The sequence below is a fragment of the Tachyglossus aculeatus genome, chromosome 3 (genome assembly GCF_015852505.1).
Source record: "Tachyglossus aculeatus isolate mTacAcu1 chromosome 3, mTacAcu1.pri, whole genome shotgun sequence".
NCBI lineage: Eukaryota > Metazoa > Chordata > Mammalia > Monotremata > Tachyglossidae > Tachyglossus > Tachyglossus aculeatus.
The window spans coordinates 65,968,650-65,987,848 of NC_052068.1; the positions used below are offsets into that span (position 1 = coordinate 65,968,650).

At 42.4% G+C, this 19,199-nt stretch overlaps 1 protein-coding gene across 6 annotated transcripts in view; it reads right to left on the bottom strand.

Annotated features, from left to right (window-relative positions):
* Window positions 1-19,199, bottom strand: part of MICU1 (mitochondrial calcium uptake 1) — a 250,752-nt gene that overhangs the window by 106,964 nt on the left and 124,589 nt on the right. For 2 of the 6 annotated variants that reach the window (XM_038743820.1, XM_038743818.1), the window contains 2 exons: window positions 15,771-15,776; window positions 13,488-13,599 (listed from right to left, as the gene is read on the bottom strand). In XM_038743820.1, the coding sequence (XP_038599748.1) occupies window positions 13,488-13,599; window positions 15,771-15,776 (118 nt within the window). Of the gene's footprint in view, window positions 1-13,487; window positions 13,603-15,770; window positions 15,777-19,199 lie in introns of all 6 variants that reach the window. The other 4 variants (XM_038743819.1, XM_038743816.1, XM_038743822.1 and 1 more) reach the window with 3 other exon arrangements.

Sequence of the window (19,199 nt, forward strand, 5' to 3'; positions counted from 1 at the left end):
CTCTTTCCACTATACCAAGCTTGTAAAAATATAGGCTTTAAGGGACCCCCACAGGGGCAGTGCTTTAGAAGTTATTTAGGCTGTTGCGTTCAGTCAGCAAAGTGCGAAAATATATGGAAACCAACAGGGATTGGGTACAAGAACTTTTCTCCATCCTCACGTGGGTGAAAATGTTGGCTAAATAAAATTGAAGGGTGACCTCACCATGTTCATATGACTGATTACCACAAGGGTAAAGGTGAAATATATAGGGTATCAGAGTTCTGTCCAGCTCATCTACATCTCTGAGTATCCAAACCATTTGGACAACCAGACTAATTTATCTTGGTTTGAAAAGTAACTCTGTTATCTTAAGGGATTTGCAAGAAGGCTCCCGATCATCAAAATTTTCAAATCACCTTCCTATGTATGGAAATCGATTTTTCCCACATGGTAGGGCATTTCATTCATTCATTTATTCAATCATATTTATTAAGCGTTTACTGTGTGCAAAGCACTGTACTAAGCGCTTGGGAAATACAAACCGGCAACATATAGAGATGGTCCCTACCCAATAACGGGCTCACAGTCTAGAAGGGGGAGACAGACGACAAAACAAGTAGACAGAATAAATAGAATTATAGCTATAAACACATCATTAATAGAGTAATAAATATGTACAAATATACACAAGTGCTGTGGGGAGCGGAAGGGGGAAGGGCAGAAGGAGTGGGGATGGGGAGGGAAGGATGAGGAGGAGAGGAAAAGCGGGGGGCTCAGTCTGGGAAAGCCTCCTGGAGAAGGTGAGCTCTCAGTAGGGCTTTGAAGGGAGGAAGAGAGCTAGTTTGGCGGATGTGTGGAGGGAGGGCATTCCAGGCCAGAAGTAGGACCTGGGCTGGGGGTCGATGGCTGGACAGGTGAGAACAAGGCACAGTGAGGAGGTTAGCGGCAGAGCAGAGTGTGCAGGCTGGGCTGTAGACGGAGAGGAGGGACGTGAGGTAGGAGGGGGCGAGGTGATGGAGAGCCTTGAAGCCGAGAGTGAGGAATTTTTGCTTGATTCAAAGGTTGATAGGCAACCACTGGAGATTTTTGAGGAGGGGAGTAACATGCCCAGAGCGTTTTTGTACAGAGATAATCCGGGCAGCAGAGTGAAGTATAGACTGAAGTGGGGAGAGACAGGAGGACGGGAGATCAGAGAGGAGGCTGATGCAGTAATCCAGTCGGGATAGGATGAGAGATTGAACCAGCAGGGTAGCAGTTTGGATGGAGAGGAAAGGGCGGATCTTGGCGATGTTGTGGAGGTGAGACCGGCAGGTTTTGGTGATGGACTGGATGTGTGGGGTGAATGAGAGAGCGGAGTCGAGAATGACACCAAGGTCGCGGGCTTATGAGATGGGAAGGATGGTAGTGCCGTCTACAGTGACAGGAAAGTCAGGGAGAGGACAGGGTTTGGGAAGGAAGATAAGGAGTTCAGTCTTGGACATGCTGAGTTTTAGATGGCGGGCAGACATCCAGATGGAGATGTCCTGAAGGCAGGAGGAGACACGAGCCTGGAGGGAGGGAAGGAGAGAGAACAGGGGCAGAGATGTAGATTTGGGTATCATCAGCGTAGATATGATAGTTGAAGCCGTGGGAGCGAATGAGTTCACCAAGGAAGTGAATATAGATGGAGAACAGAAGGAACCAAGAACTAACCCTTGAGGAACCCCTACAGTAAGGCGATGGAAGGGGGATGAGGAGCCCGCAAAGGAGACTGAGAATGAACGGCCGGAGAGATAAGAGGAGAACCAGGAGAGGATGGAGTCTGTGAAGCCAAGGTTGGATAGCGTGTTGAGGAGAAGGGGGTGGTCCACCGTGTCAAAGGCAGCTGAGAGGTCGAGGAGGATTAGGATAGAGTAGGAGCCGTTGGATTTGGCAAGAAGGAGGTCATTGGTGACTTTTGAGAGGGCGGTTTCGGTGGCGTGTGGGGGACGGAAGCCAGATTGGAGGGGCTCTAGGAGAGAGTTGGAGTTAAAGAATTAGAGGCAGCATGTGTAGACTACTCGTTCTAGAAGTCTGGAAAGGAAGGGTAGGAAGAGGAGATAGGGCAATAACAAGAAGGGGCAGTGGGGTCAAGAGAGGGTTTTTTTTTAGGATGGGGAGACGTGGGCATGTCCAGACCCTTAGGGTACCACATTGTATATTACTGGGTCTAGAAGAGCTAATGCAGATTCAGACAGTGCCTGATCTCCCAGGAGAATCCATATATTAGGAGAAATAGCACGGCCCAGTGGATACAACCCAGGCCTCGGAGTCCGAAGGACCTGGGTTCTAACCCCAGCTCTGCCACCTGTCTGCTGTGTGACCACTGGCATGACAACTTTTCGGTGCCTCAGTTAGCTCCTCTGGAAAATGGGGATTGAGACTGTGCGCCCCATGTGGGACAGGGAATACCTCCCACCTCATTAGCTTGTACCTACCCCGGCACTTAGTACAGTGCCTGCCAGATTTGAGGCACTTAAAAAATACCATTAAAAAGCAACAAAAAAACCTGGTTTATGTAGTTGTGTTCAATTCTGTGATGTGCAGGTGTATTTAACTAAACTGCAAGTGCTTAGTAGAGTGCTTTGAACACAGTAAGTACTCAATAACTATGACTGAATTGAGTGAATGCTAGGTGTCCGTATTTTTATTTTAGAGGAATGCTACAGTCCATTTCTTTATTGCTAGGAAAATACACAGAAATTCCAAGGGGTGGGTGTAGCAGGTATTAGAATCTGTGATTGAAGGATACATTATACCATGTGGGGAAATGCAACGTTGATTATAGGGGTTGTGCAAGTCAAGGTCATTATTTCATTCATTCAGTTGTATTTATTGAGCGCTTACTGTGTGCAGAGCACTATACTACGCGCTTGGGAAGTACAAATAGGCAACATATAGAGATGGTCCCTAACCAACAACGGGCTCCCAGTCTAGAAGGGGGAGAAAGACAACAAAACAAAAAATGTAGACAGTTGTCAAAATAATCAGAACAGAGAGAATTAAAGCTATATGCACATCATCAACGAAATAAATAGAATAGTAAATATGTACAAGTAAAATAAAGAGTAATAAATCTGTACAAATATATATTCAGGTGCTGTGGGGAGGGGAAGGAGGTAGGGCGGGGGGATGGGGAGGAGGAGAGGAAAAAGGGGGCTCAGTCTGGGAAGGCGTCCTGGATTAGAAAATGAAGTAAAGCTTGAAGGATAGGAGACTGTATCACCCTCTTACAAGGAAGTATAAGATAATGAGTATCTCCAGTACATTACTATTACATTGCTCCATTTCCTTCTGCTATAGTAAATGGAGAAAAACTGGCAAATTCATTCAATCATATTTATTAAGCCCTTACTAAGGGCAAAACACTGTACTACGTGCTTGGGAGAGTACACTATAACAACCGACACATTCCTGCCCACAACGAGCTCACAGTCTAGAGGGGGAGACAGACATTAATATAAATAAATAGATAAATTCCAGACATGTACATATGTTAGAGTAGCAGTGTGGCTCAGTGGAAAGAGCCCGGGTTTTGGAGTCAGAGGTCATGGGTTCAAATCCTGGCTCTGCCAACTATCAGCCATGTGACTTTGGGCAAGTCACTTAACTTCTCTGGGCCTCAGTAACCTCATCTGTAAAATGGGGATGAAGACTGTGAGCCCCCCGAGGGACAACCTGATCACCTTGTAACCTCCCCAGCGCTTAGAACTGTGCTTTGCACATAGTAAGCGCTTAATAAATGCCATTATTATTATTATTATTGTTATAAGTGCTGTGAGGATGGGAGGGAAGATGAATGAAGGAGCAAGTAAAAGTGGCACAGAAGGGAGTGGGAGAAGAAGAGAGGAGGGCTGAGTCAGGGAAAGCTGACACATAAAACACATAAAACAAAATAGGAAATTTTCACCTCTACAGGCAAGAGCTGTACAAAGAAGATCATTGTGTAACTGTGCGCGCCACACACCTTTCACTTCTTCAAACATCCAGCTCTGAATGCCTCTTGGTGTTATACAGAGTCTCGCACTAAGAAAACTATGAACAGAACTGCTACCTTACTGTAACTTTGAAGTTCTTATTGCACAGAGTTGTAGGCCAGACCTTGTTCCCTCTATTTCCCTTTAAAAATCCTCACAGATGTAAAAACAAAGGAACTGCACCAAACCTCAGCAATACAAGGTGCATTTTAAGATGTTTGCTAACCATGGAAACTGGAAACAGGGCTAGTTGTGCTTTTGGAATACTCTCCTAAGGCTACGAAACTACAGGAGATGGAATGGTAGCAGGCCAGCTGAGCTGAAAGGATTTCCCATGTTGGAATAACTGAAATGGAACATGGTTTCATTCTTACATGCCCCAGAGTTGTGTGTTGGGTTATGCTATTGGTAAGAATTATGAAGCAGAGCAAGGCTTTTAGATACTACTACTGAAAACACAATCCCCCCTGTAAAAACTGAGTGGTGAATTCATCTAGCGGTAACTTAGCCGAAAGGAAAGCTCATTTTTGCTGCTATTCCTTCCTTCCCTTTCAATATCGGGGGCAAAGAAGATATTCAGAGAAGCAGCGTGGCTCAGTGGAGAGAGCACAGGCTTTGGAGTCAGAGAACATGGGTTCAAATCCCGGCTCCACCAACTGTCAGCTGTGTGACTTTGGGCAAGTCAACTTAACTTCTCTGGGCCTCAGTTACCTCATCTGTAGAATGGGGATTGTGAGCCCCCCGTGGGACAACCTGATCATCTTGTAACCTCCCCAATGCTTAGAACAGTGCTTTGCACATAGTAAGTGTTTAGTAAATGCCATTATTATTATTATTATATTCTTCAAAAACCTTGACTAATTTTACATTTCAATAAATGGTGTATAATTTCAGATCTGACCAAGCGGGCAGCTGTAAGTGCTCAGTAAATACAGTTGATTAACTGACTGATCACCAAGATGACAACACACAGAACCTACCTTTTGCTCACAACTCACCCTCAATTCCTGGCTGACCTTCAAAAAAACCACTAGAAACACAAAGATCTTCATGTTAGCAGCCTTCCTCCAAAGTTTGACAGCTCTGTTACTAGGAAGTCCTTTGTCCAAATGACCAAAACCCCTGAATTCCCTAGGAATCCCTTGGATTCTCTGACAGTGAGAAATACTAAACTTTTTGGCAAAACTAGCCCCTCACCCTATAGTTGTACTAGGCTTTCTGGATACCTTTTCGTTCCAATCAATTTGAGCCCACTGTTGGGTAGGGACTGTCTCTATATGTTGCCAATTTGTACTTCCCAAGTGCTTAGTACAGTGCTCTGCACATAGTAAGCGCTCAATAAATACGATTGATGATGATGATAATCTAGCACATGCGGTGCAGAACAGTGAAGAAGGTGTGGGATTGATTTCCTGTTACCACCACCATGCCGTAGCTCTACCTTCCAGGGCGCTTCTGTGGACTACAGTTACCAATCCAATTCTCAGTTCTCATGGCTTTCCAGCAAGGTTGGAAACATAATCTTGAAGGCATCAACTGGGCCGCTGTTGAAGAGAAAGCAGCTGCCGCACGGGTCACCCGGGTGGCAAGATAATAATAATAATAATGATGGTATTTGTTAAGTGCTTACTATGTACCGAGCACTGTTTTAAGCGCCGGGATAGATGCAAGGTTATCATATTGTCCCACGTGGGGCTCAAAGTCTTAATCCCCATTTACAGATGAGGAACTGAGGCACAGAGAAGTTAAGTGACCTGCCCAAAGTCCCCCAGCCAGCAAGTGGCAGAGTCAGAATTAGAACCCACTACCTCTGACTCCCAAGCCCGTGCTCTTTCCACTAAGCCACAGTGCTCCCTGAGGAAACTTGCAGTGGGTCATCTATTGCCTATTTTGAGGCTGGTAGGTTAGAACAGACTGTATGCTTGTTGTGGTCAGGGAATGTGTCTACCTACTCTTTTACACTGTATCAATCGTATTTATTGAGCACTTACTGTGTACAGAGCACTATACTAAGCGCTTGGGAAGTACAAGTTGGAAACATATAGAGACGGTCCCTACCCAACAGTGGGCTCATTGTAATAATAATAATAATAATAATGGCATTTATTAAGTGCTTACTATGTGCAAAGCACTGTTCTAAGCGCTGGGGAGGTTACAAGGTGATCAGGTTGTCCCACGGGGGGCTCACAGTCTTCTTCCCCATTTTACAGATGAGTTAACTGAGGCACAGAGAAGTGAAATGGCTTGCCCAAAGTCACACAGCTGACAATTGGCAGAGCTGGGATTTGAACCCATGACCTCTGACTCCAAAGCCCATGCATTTTCCACTGAGCCACGCTGCTTCTCTGTACTCTCCCAGGCACTCAGTACAGTGCTCAGCATACAGTAAGCACTCAATAAATACGATCGCCTGATTGATTACAACTGACTGGAGAAGCAGCGTGGCTTAGTGGATAGACCACGGGCCTGAGGGTCAGAAAGACCTGAGTTCTAATCCCGGCTCCATCATATGTATGCTGTGTGACCTCGGGCACATTACTTAACTTCTCTGTACCTCAGTTACCTCATCTGTAAAATGGGGATTAAGAGTGTGAGCCCCATGCGGGACAAGGACTGTGTGCAACAGCGCTTGGCACATAGCAAGTGCTTAACAGCTACCATAATTATTATTTACTGAATACAAAGTCCCAGTCGGGATGGTAGTGAGGGGCTGTGCTAGCCTTCCCTGTCCGCAATTCCTGCTGCGGGACATCTCTTTGATGACAGCAGCTGCATCCCATCGATCCCATTTGACTCCACCCCAAGGTCCAGGAATCTTCTTCAGTGGTTGATTGGTCACCTCCCTGCTGCTTAACGTTTTTCCCGGCAGCCATCACCCCTACCACTCTCCTCACTCCAACCTGAACTCCTGCTCACCTCTAGGACAGGAAGGAGGGCAGTGGGGTGGTGGAGACTGCGGCAATCGGTTCTAATTATTTTTTTACTTTAATTTTCAGCACTGAGTGACAGAGGCAGGAGAAAGTAGTGGAGTTAGGGGAGAGCAATTTAGACAAACGGGGAAGGAGCAATGGGAGAATGGCAGAAGAAATTCAAGGGACAGGTGAGAGTTTGTTTTAAAAGAAAAGATCAGCAAGCAAGACAGACAAGAAGGTACCAGGAAAAGCCCCCACAAAAATCTTATACATTCAGAAAGGCCTTTTACTGTATATAATAATGATGGCATTTGTTAAGCGCTTACTATGTGCACAGCACTGTTCTAAGCGCTGGATAATGATGGTATTTGTTAAGCGCTTACTATGTGCCAAGCACTGTTCTAAGCGCTGGGGTGGATATAAGGTAATCAGGTTGTCCCTCGGGGGGCTCAGTCTTCATCCCCACTTTACAGAGGAGGGGACTGAGGCCCAGAGAAGTTAAGTGACTTGCCCAAAGTCACACAGCTGACAAGTGGCAGAGCTGGGATTTGAACCCATGACCTCAGACTCCAAAGCCCGTGATCTTTCCACTTAGCCATGCTGCTTCCCCTAATTTGAGATACCTGTCATGTATTTAAAATATGGAAACTACATTAACATTTATTCATAAAATCCTGAAGTGATTTATTTTCCCCTGTTTTACTTCCTCCATAAATAAAGCTTACTAAAGCTTTTCTAAAGTTTACCACCCCTCTTACTACTCCCAAATCCTCACATCTGAGGGTTTCTGCCTATTCATAAGAATTTCTTGTCATCATCATCATCATCATCAATCGTATTTATTGAGAGCTTACTATGTGCAGAGCACTGTACTAAGCGCTTGGGAAGTACAAATTGTCATATTTAATCTACTAGATTGTATGCTTCTTGAACACTAAGATTATGTCTACTTACTCTATTGTACTCTCCTAAATGCTTAGTGCAGTGTTCTACACACAGTAAGTTCTCAGCAAATACACCTATTTATTGATGAACCCTTTTTAGGAGCTAAAATGCATTAAATATGGATGAACTAATTTTCCTCCCATTTTCTGTCCTGAAATTTCACCGGGTTGAATATGCAAATATTTAAATCATTTAACTATGGTGAGCAGGTGGAGGAACCCTAATTGTGTAGCATCCATCAAACCATCTGGCTGTAATTGCATTTAGTACTGCCTATGAATTCTTGATGCATTTTAAAAGACTGCTTTTATTACATTTTCTACCATTATTATTATTATCATCAATTGAGTGCTTACTGCAGTGCAGGGCACTGCACTAAGCACCTGGGAGAGTACAATACAAGAAAAAAGTGGTAGACCCATTTTTTTTTAGAGCACGGCGTGGCTTAGTGGGAAGAGCCCGGGCTTGGGAGTCAGAGGTCGTGGGTTCGAATCCTGGCTCTACCACTTAGCTATGTGACTTTGGGCAAGTCACTTAACTTCCCTGTGCCTCAGTTAGCTCATCTGTAAAATGGGGATTAAGACTGTGAGCCCCATGTGGGACAACCTGATAACCTTGTATCTACCCCAGCACTTAGCACATAGTAAGCGCTTAACAAATACCATCACTATTATTAGAGAAGCAGCGTGGCTCAGTGGAAAGAGCATGGGCTTTGGAGTCAGAGGTCATGGGTTCAAATCCCTGCTCTGCCACTTGTCAGCTGTGTGACTCTGGGCAAGTCACAACTTCTCTGGGCCTCAGTTCCCTCACCTGTAAAATGGGAATTAAGACTGTGAGCCCCCCGTGGGACAACCTGATCACCTTGTAACCTCCCCAGCGTTTAGAACAGTGCTTTGCACATAGTAAGTGCTTAATTAATGCCATTATTATTATTATTATTATTATTATTATTTGCTTGCAATGTCTCCTGAGTCAATAAATCAATCAATGGCATTTGTAGAGCACTGTACTCAGGACTTGGGAGTACAGAATTGGCAGACATATTCCTTGCTCATAACGAGCTACAGTCTAGAGGGGGGAAACAGATGTTAATGTGAATAATTCATAATATATAACTTAAAGATAAGTACGTAAGTGGTGTGGGGTGGGTGGTGGGGTGAATATCAAATGCCCAAAAGTCACGGATCCAACTACGTAGACGACGCAGAAGGGAGAGGGAGCAGAGGAAAAGAGGAGTTAATCAGGAAGGCCTCTAAAAGAAACCTCTATTTTTCAAAAGACTACTGAATGAACTTCAAGAACTGACTGGACTAAACAGGGAAACTGCATGTCAAAAACCAAAAACAACAAAAAAACTCAACAACCATAAACCAAAAAACCAGCACCAGAGAATTTCCTACAGTTTCTGCAAACAGGTTATTTGATTTCTAAAAGGCAAATGAATAATCTTTGGAACCTCAGGCAGCTAATGTACTTGGCAACAAATAAAATATTTTTTCACCTTCTTTGTTGTATTAGTCTTACGCTTCACAACTATAGTTGAAGGCTTGGGAGACCTGTCCACCTGGAAAACAATCATAAACCAAACCATGTTTTCATCCTATTCTCTTTCTACAATGGGAAGGAGTACGAAGATGGACGATTTTGACTGGACTGGCAGAAAATGCCTGTTTTAGACTGTGAGCTTGTTGTGGGCAGGGACTGTCACTCTTCATTGTTGTACTGTACCTTCCCAAGTGCTTAGGACAGTGCTCTATATAAGTGCTTAGTAAATACAACTGAATGAATGAAAGTTAGTTAAGCCTCTAGGAAAAGGGCATTCACAAATCACCAGGTCTACAAACATTTTATTTTGCTGACAGTATTTACACAAGTTCCACACACATTTGCCAAAGTCATTTCTCTTTGTTCCAATCATTCTGGGGCCAGGAGACATCACACTCCTGTCTATAGCAACTACATCTGTTTTCCCTTGCAAACACAGATTTTGTCAAAAACCAACCTATGAACAGAAATAGGATATTCAATTTATTGTAAGCCTGCTGTCTCATTTTCTCTACAGACCCTGGGCAAGGGAACCTATGCTGATTATCATCCAATGGTCCTCAATTTTGCTGGTATATCAGTACAGACCATCGCCCAAATAATTTGGTCACTATAACCTAGATTTTAAAGACATTTTCCTATAGCTTCATTTTTCCATCATCTTTTGATGTCCTTAGTACCAGTTCATTTCCTTTATTAGCCTACATGATATTATTTAGCAGCTATAGATTCATGATTTATGTACAAACACCCCACATGACAGCTTTTATTTAATGCTGAGCTTACGTTCATCAGAAAACCTATAGTTCTATCCATCACTGCAGACACACAGAACATTCAGTGGTCATTTTTTGCCAACGTGGTTGACAGTTCTTAATCACTAAATCCATTTTAAAATGAGAAGCAGTTTAAAGATGATGTTATGTTGGCCAACAATTGTTTTTGTAGTGTCTTCCCATACAAAAGTTTGGGACCCGACCTAATATTGGTAGAAACTGCTGACAGACAGGCCCAACATTTTTGAAGCTTCATATACCATAACCAGCCTTCAGGCCCTCTAGACTGAGCTTGTTGTGGGCAGGAATATGTCTGTTTGTTGTTACACTGTACTCTCCCAAGTGCTTAATACAGTGCTTTGCACATAGTAAGTGCTCAATAGATACAATTGAATGAATGAATGAAAGCCGTTAAGTGCTTTTGCCTGGAGGAGCGACAGACAGCATTTCAGGCCTTTCCTCTCATCATCAATCGCATTTATTGAGCGCTTACTATGTGCAGAGCACTGTACTAAGCGCTTGGGAAGTACAAATCGGCAACATACAGAGACAGTCCCTACCCAACAGTGGGCTCACAGTCTAAAAGGGGGTGACAGAGAACAAAACCAAACATACTAACAAAATAAAATAAATAGAATAGATATGTACAAGTAAAATAAATAGAATAATAAATATGTACAAACATATATACATATATACAGGTGCTGTGGGGAAGGGAAGGAGGTAAGATGGGGGGATGGAGAGGGGGACGAGGGGGAGAGGAAGGAAGGGGCTCAGTGTGGGAAGGCCTCCTGGAGGAGGCCTTGTCTCTTCACTGGCACTTTGCATGGCCCCACGGTATTACCCACCCCCCGGGCAGGCTGGCAATGAGATAGGGAAGCAGCATGGCTCAGTGGAAAGAGCCCGGGCTTTGGAGTCAGAGGTCATGGGTTCAAATCCTGGCTCCGCCAACTGCCAGCTGTGTGACTTTGCGCAAGTCACTTAACTTCTCTGGGCCTCAGTTCCCTCATCTGTCAAATGGGGATTAAGACTTTGAGCCCCCATGGGACAACCTGATCACTCTGTAACCTCGCCAGTGCTTAGAACAGTGCTTTGCACATAGTAAGTGCTTAATAAATGCTATCACTATTATTATGATTATTATTATTATAGGGAGTTTGTACAGAACCGCCAGCACCTCCAGGCGGCACCCAGAAACTGGACGGGCTCCTAGAGCAAATGGCAGCCCACAGGAGAAGCAGCATGGCCCAGTGTTACGAGCCCAGGCCTTGGAGTCATAATAACTTCATTCTAATTCTGGCTCTGCTTGCTGTGTGACCTTGGGTAAGTCACTTGAGTTCTCTATGCCTCTGTTTCCGCAACTGGAAAATGGGGATTCAATACCTGTTCTCCTTCCTACTTAGACTGTGAGCCACGTGCGGAATGGTGACTGTGTCTGACATAATTGAATGGTGCCTATCCCAGGGCTTAGAACAGTGTTTGACACATAGTAAGCACCTAACAAATACCATAATAAAGGAGAGTGCAATCTCAAAGCAAAAATTTTCTTCCTGAGAAACCTCACCCTGAATGTGATTCTACCCTTGCATCGAAGCACCTGTATGACATTCCCTTAATGTTAATTGGTTAATTAGTTGGATATCACTAGTGTTAACTAACCCTGAGATTCCAAGAATATTTCTGAACTTGCTAGTTTTACGTTAGTTCAATAAATTAAAAACTGTCACCAGGAAAGTCATTTAGGTTTTGTTTTTACCTTGCCTAGAATGAAATTGGGCTGATTTTCCTTTCAAGCTTTTCCCTAACAGATGCTCATATTCTGAGATACAGGAATTAGTACTTACTATTCGCTTTGCTTCTGCTGGCTTGGCTCGTTTTGAAATTTCACGTTATCAGAATGGCAAAAATGAGTTGAAAGTATGTAAATCAACAGGATTTGTGAATGAGGAAGAACATAAACTATGGGTAACAATTTCTGAGTTATCAGACATGCTGGAAAATGTTCTGTTGGAAAAGATACATTCTCCACACCCCCTAGTACCATCTGGGCACAAGCGATACCAACAGCTGCAAAAGTTGTCCTTAACTGGGATATAAACTGTGAAGACAGAGTCAGCCTTAGTTTGCTGAAATCTCCTTGGATGAAGTGTAAGAATTCTACATGGATCAACGTCCTAAAATGCCTTTTGGCATACGTCTTACCACTCCTCAAAAATCTCCACTGGCTACCCATCTCCCTTCGCATCAAAGAGAAATTCCTTACCATTGGCTTTAAAGTACTCAATCACCCTGCCCCCTCCTACATTACACCTCTGTGATTTCCTCCTACTACCCAGCCCACTCACTTTGCTCGTCTAATGGCAACCTAGGCACTGTACCTCAATCTCATCTATCTCGCCGCCAACCCCTTGCCTAGATTCTGGCTGGCAACTCCGTCTCCCTTCATGTCTGACAGACGATCACTCTAACCACCTTCAAAGCCTTATTAAAAGCCCACTCCTCTGAGAAGTCTTCCCCGACTACACCCTCATTTCCTCTTCACTCACTCCCTTCTTTGTTGCCCTTGCACTTGGATTTGCACTCTTCATTCACCACACCCTCCGTTTCATGACACTTATGGGTACCTCCATAATTTATTTATATAAGTGATTGCCTCCTCCTCTAGACTTCAAGCAGGGGGCATGTCTACCAACTGTTTTGTTGTACTCTCCCAAGCACTTAGTCCAGTGCTCTGGACACAGTAGGCACCCAATAAATATGATTGACTGATTGTACGCCCCAGAACGAAAAAGTCTGGGAAGTCTGCTTCAGTTGTTGACATCAAGCCTGCTTCTAAATGCATTTTTCAGCTCCCCTGGGACAGCCTCTAATATCCTGTACAAATAATGCCACCAGAAGGGCAGAGTCGAGAGCATTCATTTTTTGCTTTTATTCATGATAGTTCTTAAAGAGTCAATTCCGTGTAGGTAATCTCTTATTTGAAGAAGGCCATGGTATCATTAAGTTGCAACAATAAAATAAGAGTTCTTTTTAAACCACAAATCTTGGGGAATTATAAGTATTTAACTTGGAACTTCAGGACTGATTCATTTTTAATAAGAGAGACATGCAACTCTAGCCAGTAAGCTCATTCTCTAGACTATATGCTCATTATGGGCAGAGATGTGCCTGCTAATTCTCTCATATTCTCCCAATCATTTAGAACAGTGTTCTTCATAAAGTAAGCACTGAATAAATACCACTGATTGATTGATATGATATAAACCAGTTCTGACCCAATTTTCTTCTTTGAACAGGAATGATCAAATTTCCAGAACCAGTTTCATACTTACTGGAAAGGACGGTAGTGAGGAAAATATAGTCGGAAAAAGAGATGAGTCCACATTCTCCGAGTGTGTAAAATATGCTGCCTTCATCAGCAAACTTCTCTCGTTCCTGCGATATCTTCTATTAAACATGGCAAGCCCCCAAAATAGAAAGAGAACATAAATGAATTAGATCCTAAACAGTAGATAAAAATACATTATTCATATGCTGTTTCTCTAAAACTGTTTCTCATAAGCACTCCCTTCCTTCAGTATTTTTCTAAGTCAATGGATCCTTTTCAGGCTTTTAGGCCATCAAATGACAGTTTTGAGAACACCCCTTTCCAGTTTCAGTGCAGACTAAAGAATAATTGGAAAATTATTTTAAACATATCATTTGGCAGAGATCAGTATTTTGACCACAGAATGTTTCTTTTAACAGCCCACCCTCACACATAGTACCTACTAGTACAATGAATGAGATACGCAGTTTTTACTCATCAGGTGTCCATATTTAATAAAAATAGGTGAATAGTTGAGTGGCTATTTCCAAACCTGGCATAGGCACAGAAAAACAAATTCCTGGGTTATATGTGTTTTCATATTTCACATAAAATGTCCAGAGGAAAGTCTGTTTTGTAGGTGATATCAATATGAAAGTTATTGGGCATTTGGAAGGGAAACGGCAAATTATTATGATGGCATTTATTAAGTGCTTACTATGTGCAAAGCACTTTTCTAAGCGCTGGGGAGGTTACAAGGTGATCAGGTTGTCCCACGGGGGGCTCACAGTCTTAATCCCCATTTGACAGATGAGGGAACTGAGGCTCAGAGAAGTGAAGTGACTTGCCCAAAGTCACATGGCTGACAGTTGGCGGAGCCGGAATTTGAACCCGTGATCTCTGACTCCAAAGCCCAGGCTCTTTCCACTGAGCAACCTGTTCTCATTCATTCATTCAGTCGTATTTGTTGAGTGCTTACTGTGTGCAGAGCACTGTACTAAGCGCTTGGGAAATACAAGTCATCAGCTCCTTGAGGGTGGGGACTCACCCAAGGTCACCCCGCAGACAAGTGGCGGAGTCGGGACTAGAACCCAGGTCCTTCTGACTCAAAGGCGTGAGCTCTGTCCACTAGGCTAAGCTGCTTCCCGGCTCGAGGGCCAGGATGGTCTCTACTACCTCTACTGAACTGTTCCCAGATCTCAGTACAGTTTTCTACCCCGATAAGCACTCGGTAGATACCATTAACTGATCACTTGATCCCTCACTGTGCCTTGTTCTTGCCCATCCCGCCATCGACCCCCGGCCCACGTCATCCCCCTGGCCCGGAATGCCCTCCCTCCGCACATCCGCCAAGCTAGCTCTCTTCCTCCCTTCAAAGCCCTACTGAGAGCTCACCTCCTCCAGGAGGCCTTCCCACACTGAGCTCCCTTCTTCCTCTCCCCCTACTCCCCCTCCCCATCCCCCTGCCTTGCCTCCTTCCCCTCCCCACAGCACCTGTATATATGTTTGGATGTATTTATTACTCTATTTTATTTGTACATATTTATTCTATTTCTTTTATTTTGTTAATGTGTTTTGTTTTGTCGTCCGTCTCCCCCTTCTAGACTGTGAGCCCGTTGTTGGGTAGGGACCGTCTCTCTATGTTGCCGACTTGGACTTCCCAAGCGCTTAGTCCAGTGCTCTGCACACAGTAAGCACTCAATAAATACAATTGAATGAATTAATGATTGATGGGGGCAATTCACATGGCACTTGAGGAGTGTTGCCTTTAATCTTGATTGCTTTTCTTTATCAAGCGCTTAAGTACAGTGCCCCGCACACAGTAAGTGTTTGATAGAGACGACTGATTGATGGAACTTAGTTTATTTCAATGATTTTAAAACATGGTCTCAACATATGCCTGTAAAAAGGAATGTCTGAAGAGAATACTCAATACTTCAAAACCTTCCTGCTTTTTGCTAATGACTAACTTTGTTGAAGAATTTAAACATATTCCTGTGCAATAGCTTTCTGACTTCTTTGCCAAGATGAAAACCATTTGATGCCCTTCTAATACTGAAAAGGATCCATTCCAGAGTTAGACTGAATGCTGAACTTCTTAAGCTCCCGGTCACTTGAAGACATTCAAAAACATCATCAATAGGGATAGAAAACTAACAATGTTAAAAACGAAGTGCAATTTAAGTGAAATCATGCAAGCACAGAAGCACAGCTTAATACAAGCCATAATTTAGAAACAGTATCCAGAAATAAAACTAATCCACACCACTGCATCAAGGCCAGCCAAAAAGCTGTCCCAATGGGTTACCTCTGTCTAGTGGACATCCCATCATATACGGGAGAAAAGAAAGAACAGTAGTTAACCAATGAGAATAAAACACACAAAGCACTAAAACATCACCGGGCTCAGTTATGCTTGCGAAAGGGAAGGCAGATTTGGAGCAGTTTCAGCATAGCAGGTTTTCATTATTAAGCCATTCTGACATTAAACACTGCTTAGAATCCCTGCAAATCAGAAAGATTCTTAATCAGGGAAGTCCGCCAAGGGCAGGTGCTCTCAATTGATTCATCATGGGGAGATGTATCTTACCTTAAAGTGGCCTGGAAATTAATTATTTTTAATTGACAACAACAATTTCACCTGTCAACTTGGAAGGGGGAAGCACTCCCCTGAAAATCCTAATTAAGCTAAGCTTCATTTGACTCACTTCTTTCAGGAAAATCAACAGGAGAGATTCAGAAAAACAAGGGAATAGAATGGGGTCCCAAGCTATGAAGGATCTTTGGGATGTATCTGACTTTGGTTTTTCAAGATAGTATAATTGGATAAAACTATTTAAACACTTTCATATTGTTAAACAGTCAGAAAAAACAAACTGATATACTGGGAGAAAGTAATTTAAGCAAGCACCCATCAGGCACTGAAGGAAATGTTCATTAAAGACAAAAACACAATAATTTAATTACTATTTATCTACAGTATTCAGAATCCGAGCATACCTCTGACATCACCTCGGGAATGATGAGGGCAAGAACTATCCTTTTTTTTTATATGCAGACAAAATCTTAGAGGTTGAGTGAAATGGGAGAAAGAAGAGAGAGCCCTGCCTAATAATGTCACAATAACAATTTTCAGGCAAGTTAGTAGAAACCCTCACAGGAAAAACTATTGCCTACTATAGCTACTTCAGACTTTTACACTCCCTGTCCCCTGAACAACCTAGTGACATCTTAATTTTGCCCAAGAATCTGATGACAAAAGCAAAGTGGAAGGCTTGTTTCTACCATCTCTTGATGATGAAAAATCTTATATCCTCAATTTACTATTTCTTGAGTTTTCCATAACCACCCCCTGACCCCACCATGTTCATTTTGCTCTAAGTAAAACATTACATTATTTAACTGCTAGTAACCCTAATTTCTGAGCAATTACTCCATACTGCTTTGGCCAGGAAGAGTGACCTCTCTCTATCTTTTATTTTCATTTATTAATTATAAGCGCCTTCTGCTTTCCTATTCATGAAACCTAATGAAGCATATGATTACTGACATTTAAGACGACAAATTTCAGGTGCTGAATTTCAGATCTCTCAAAATTAATCATAATTAGTATAAATGATAAATAAATAAATTCTAAGTGCTTGCTCTGTAGAGCACTGTGCTATGTACTTGGGAGAGCAAAACACAACAGAGTTGACAGATATGTTCCCTGCCCATAAGGAGCTTACAGTCCAGTGAGGGAGAGAGACAATATAATTAATTACAGCCATATAAGTGCTGTGGGGCTAAGGGTAGAGTGCATAACAAGTGCTTAAAGGGTACGAGTCCAAGTGCAAGGGTGTCACAGAAAGGAGAGAGAGTGGAGGAAATGAGGGGTTAGTGGAGGAGATGTGATTTTAATAAGGCTTTTGAAGGTGGAGTGATGGTCTGTCAGAAGTGATGGAGGAGGGAGTACCAGGCCAGAGGCAAAATGTGGGCAAAGGGTGAGCTGTGATACAGAAGAGATCGAGGTACAGTGAGTAAGTTGGCATTAGAGGAGCCAAGCAAGTGGGCTGGGTTGTAAGAAGAAATCAGAGAGGTGTAAGTTAAGATGAGGAAAAGTGATTAAGTCCTTTAAAAGCCAATGGTAAGGAGTTTCTGTTTGATGCACAGGTGGCTGGGCAATCACTGGGGAAACATGGATTGAACATTTTTTTAGAAAAACTATCTGGTCAGCAGCAGGAAGTACAGTGTCATTTCTCCTCATTTCTTTATAAAAAATCTCTGAAATAGGAAATTTTAATCCATTACTAAGCTAGAATGGTTGATTTTCACAACATGAATGGGAAGGTTTACATCAACTGGTGAAAACCAATCATTATGGCTTTAAATTTGGATGATTCTATTTGATATATCTATGTTTTAATCCACAAATAAATCATTTCTCCCAAAAGAGAATATGCTCTGGTTGTGTTGGGTTCTTAGTAAAGGATGCAACTTTAAATACTGTACCTTAAAGACTGAGAACTAAATGACAAATTATGAGGCTCTGACTTCCACCTAGATAGAATTTCCTGCTTAGGGACCAGAAAATTATTTTCCCTAACTTCTGAGATTTTAGCAAGTACTCTGAAGTGGTCATCTGGCCATTTATTTGGCTTACTTATTCTAATTCCTCTTTTCTAAATAAAAAAACACACACACAACTACTTAATTTTGGATAGTAGGACCACCAAAGACTTATTGAGCTGATCTGAAAATAATTTTGTGATTCCTGTATATCTGAAGAAAGAAATCATGGATAATTAGCCTCAAGCCTCCTCCTCGTGTCACCGCAAAAGTTCATAAATACTTTTTCAGATATCAGAAAGTCAGGGTAGTCACAAGGTGGATTAAGCTGGGTAATGACACCCTTAATTTAAAAGGTGTGTTGACACCATCAAATTCATTTTCAGTCCTTTCACAGCTCGAAACCAGTTCTAACAGCCCTGACAGGATTGAAAAACATATTTCTTCCAGCCTCTTTTGGATTCTGGGTTACTTATCTGGACTTGATTTGTCACAGATTGCTTTGTCAGATCAACTAACTATGACATAGGGAAATTAATAAAAACATAACTCTCAGAGTCTGATAATGTATAAAATGGGCTTTTGAAAAAGATGAGTTTAAATTGGAGGTGTGAGGGATAACCGTTATTCTCCCTCCGCACAAATGAAATCATTTAATCAGTTTTTGAAGTCAAGGGTTGTACAAGATAACTATTATGGCACAGATTCGGCATAACACTAAATTATCTCAGGGAGTGCAAAATAAATAGTTTTGGAATTTCAAATACTGAGAAATGAATTGGATGTCAAAGGCAGAAAATCAATAAATAATTTTCTCTTTATTCAAACCCTTCTCTTATCTGTAAGGTTTCCTTAGCTTTTAACTAATGCCACTACCACCTGATCAACCCTAAAATATTTACTATTTCAACATATACTATATTCTTTACAGTTTTTGGTTTAATGAGGGAAATAACGGCAAAATAAAAACCAAAAAGAAATGATTCAACAAGTAAAGAATGAATGATTAGATGGAAATATTCTACACTCCACGTTAAAGAAAATAAGCCAATCATTATAACCTCTATGACAAATTACACTTAGAACTTCAACTTCCAAATTACATTACATTTCGTATTTAGAATGCCAGCAAAAATTCAGATAAGCTTCCACACAAATGCTTGGCTCATTCTCAATTAAATTTAGCCCA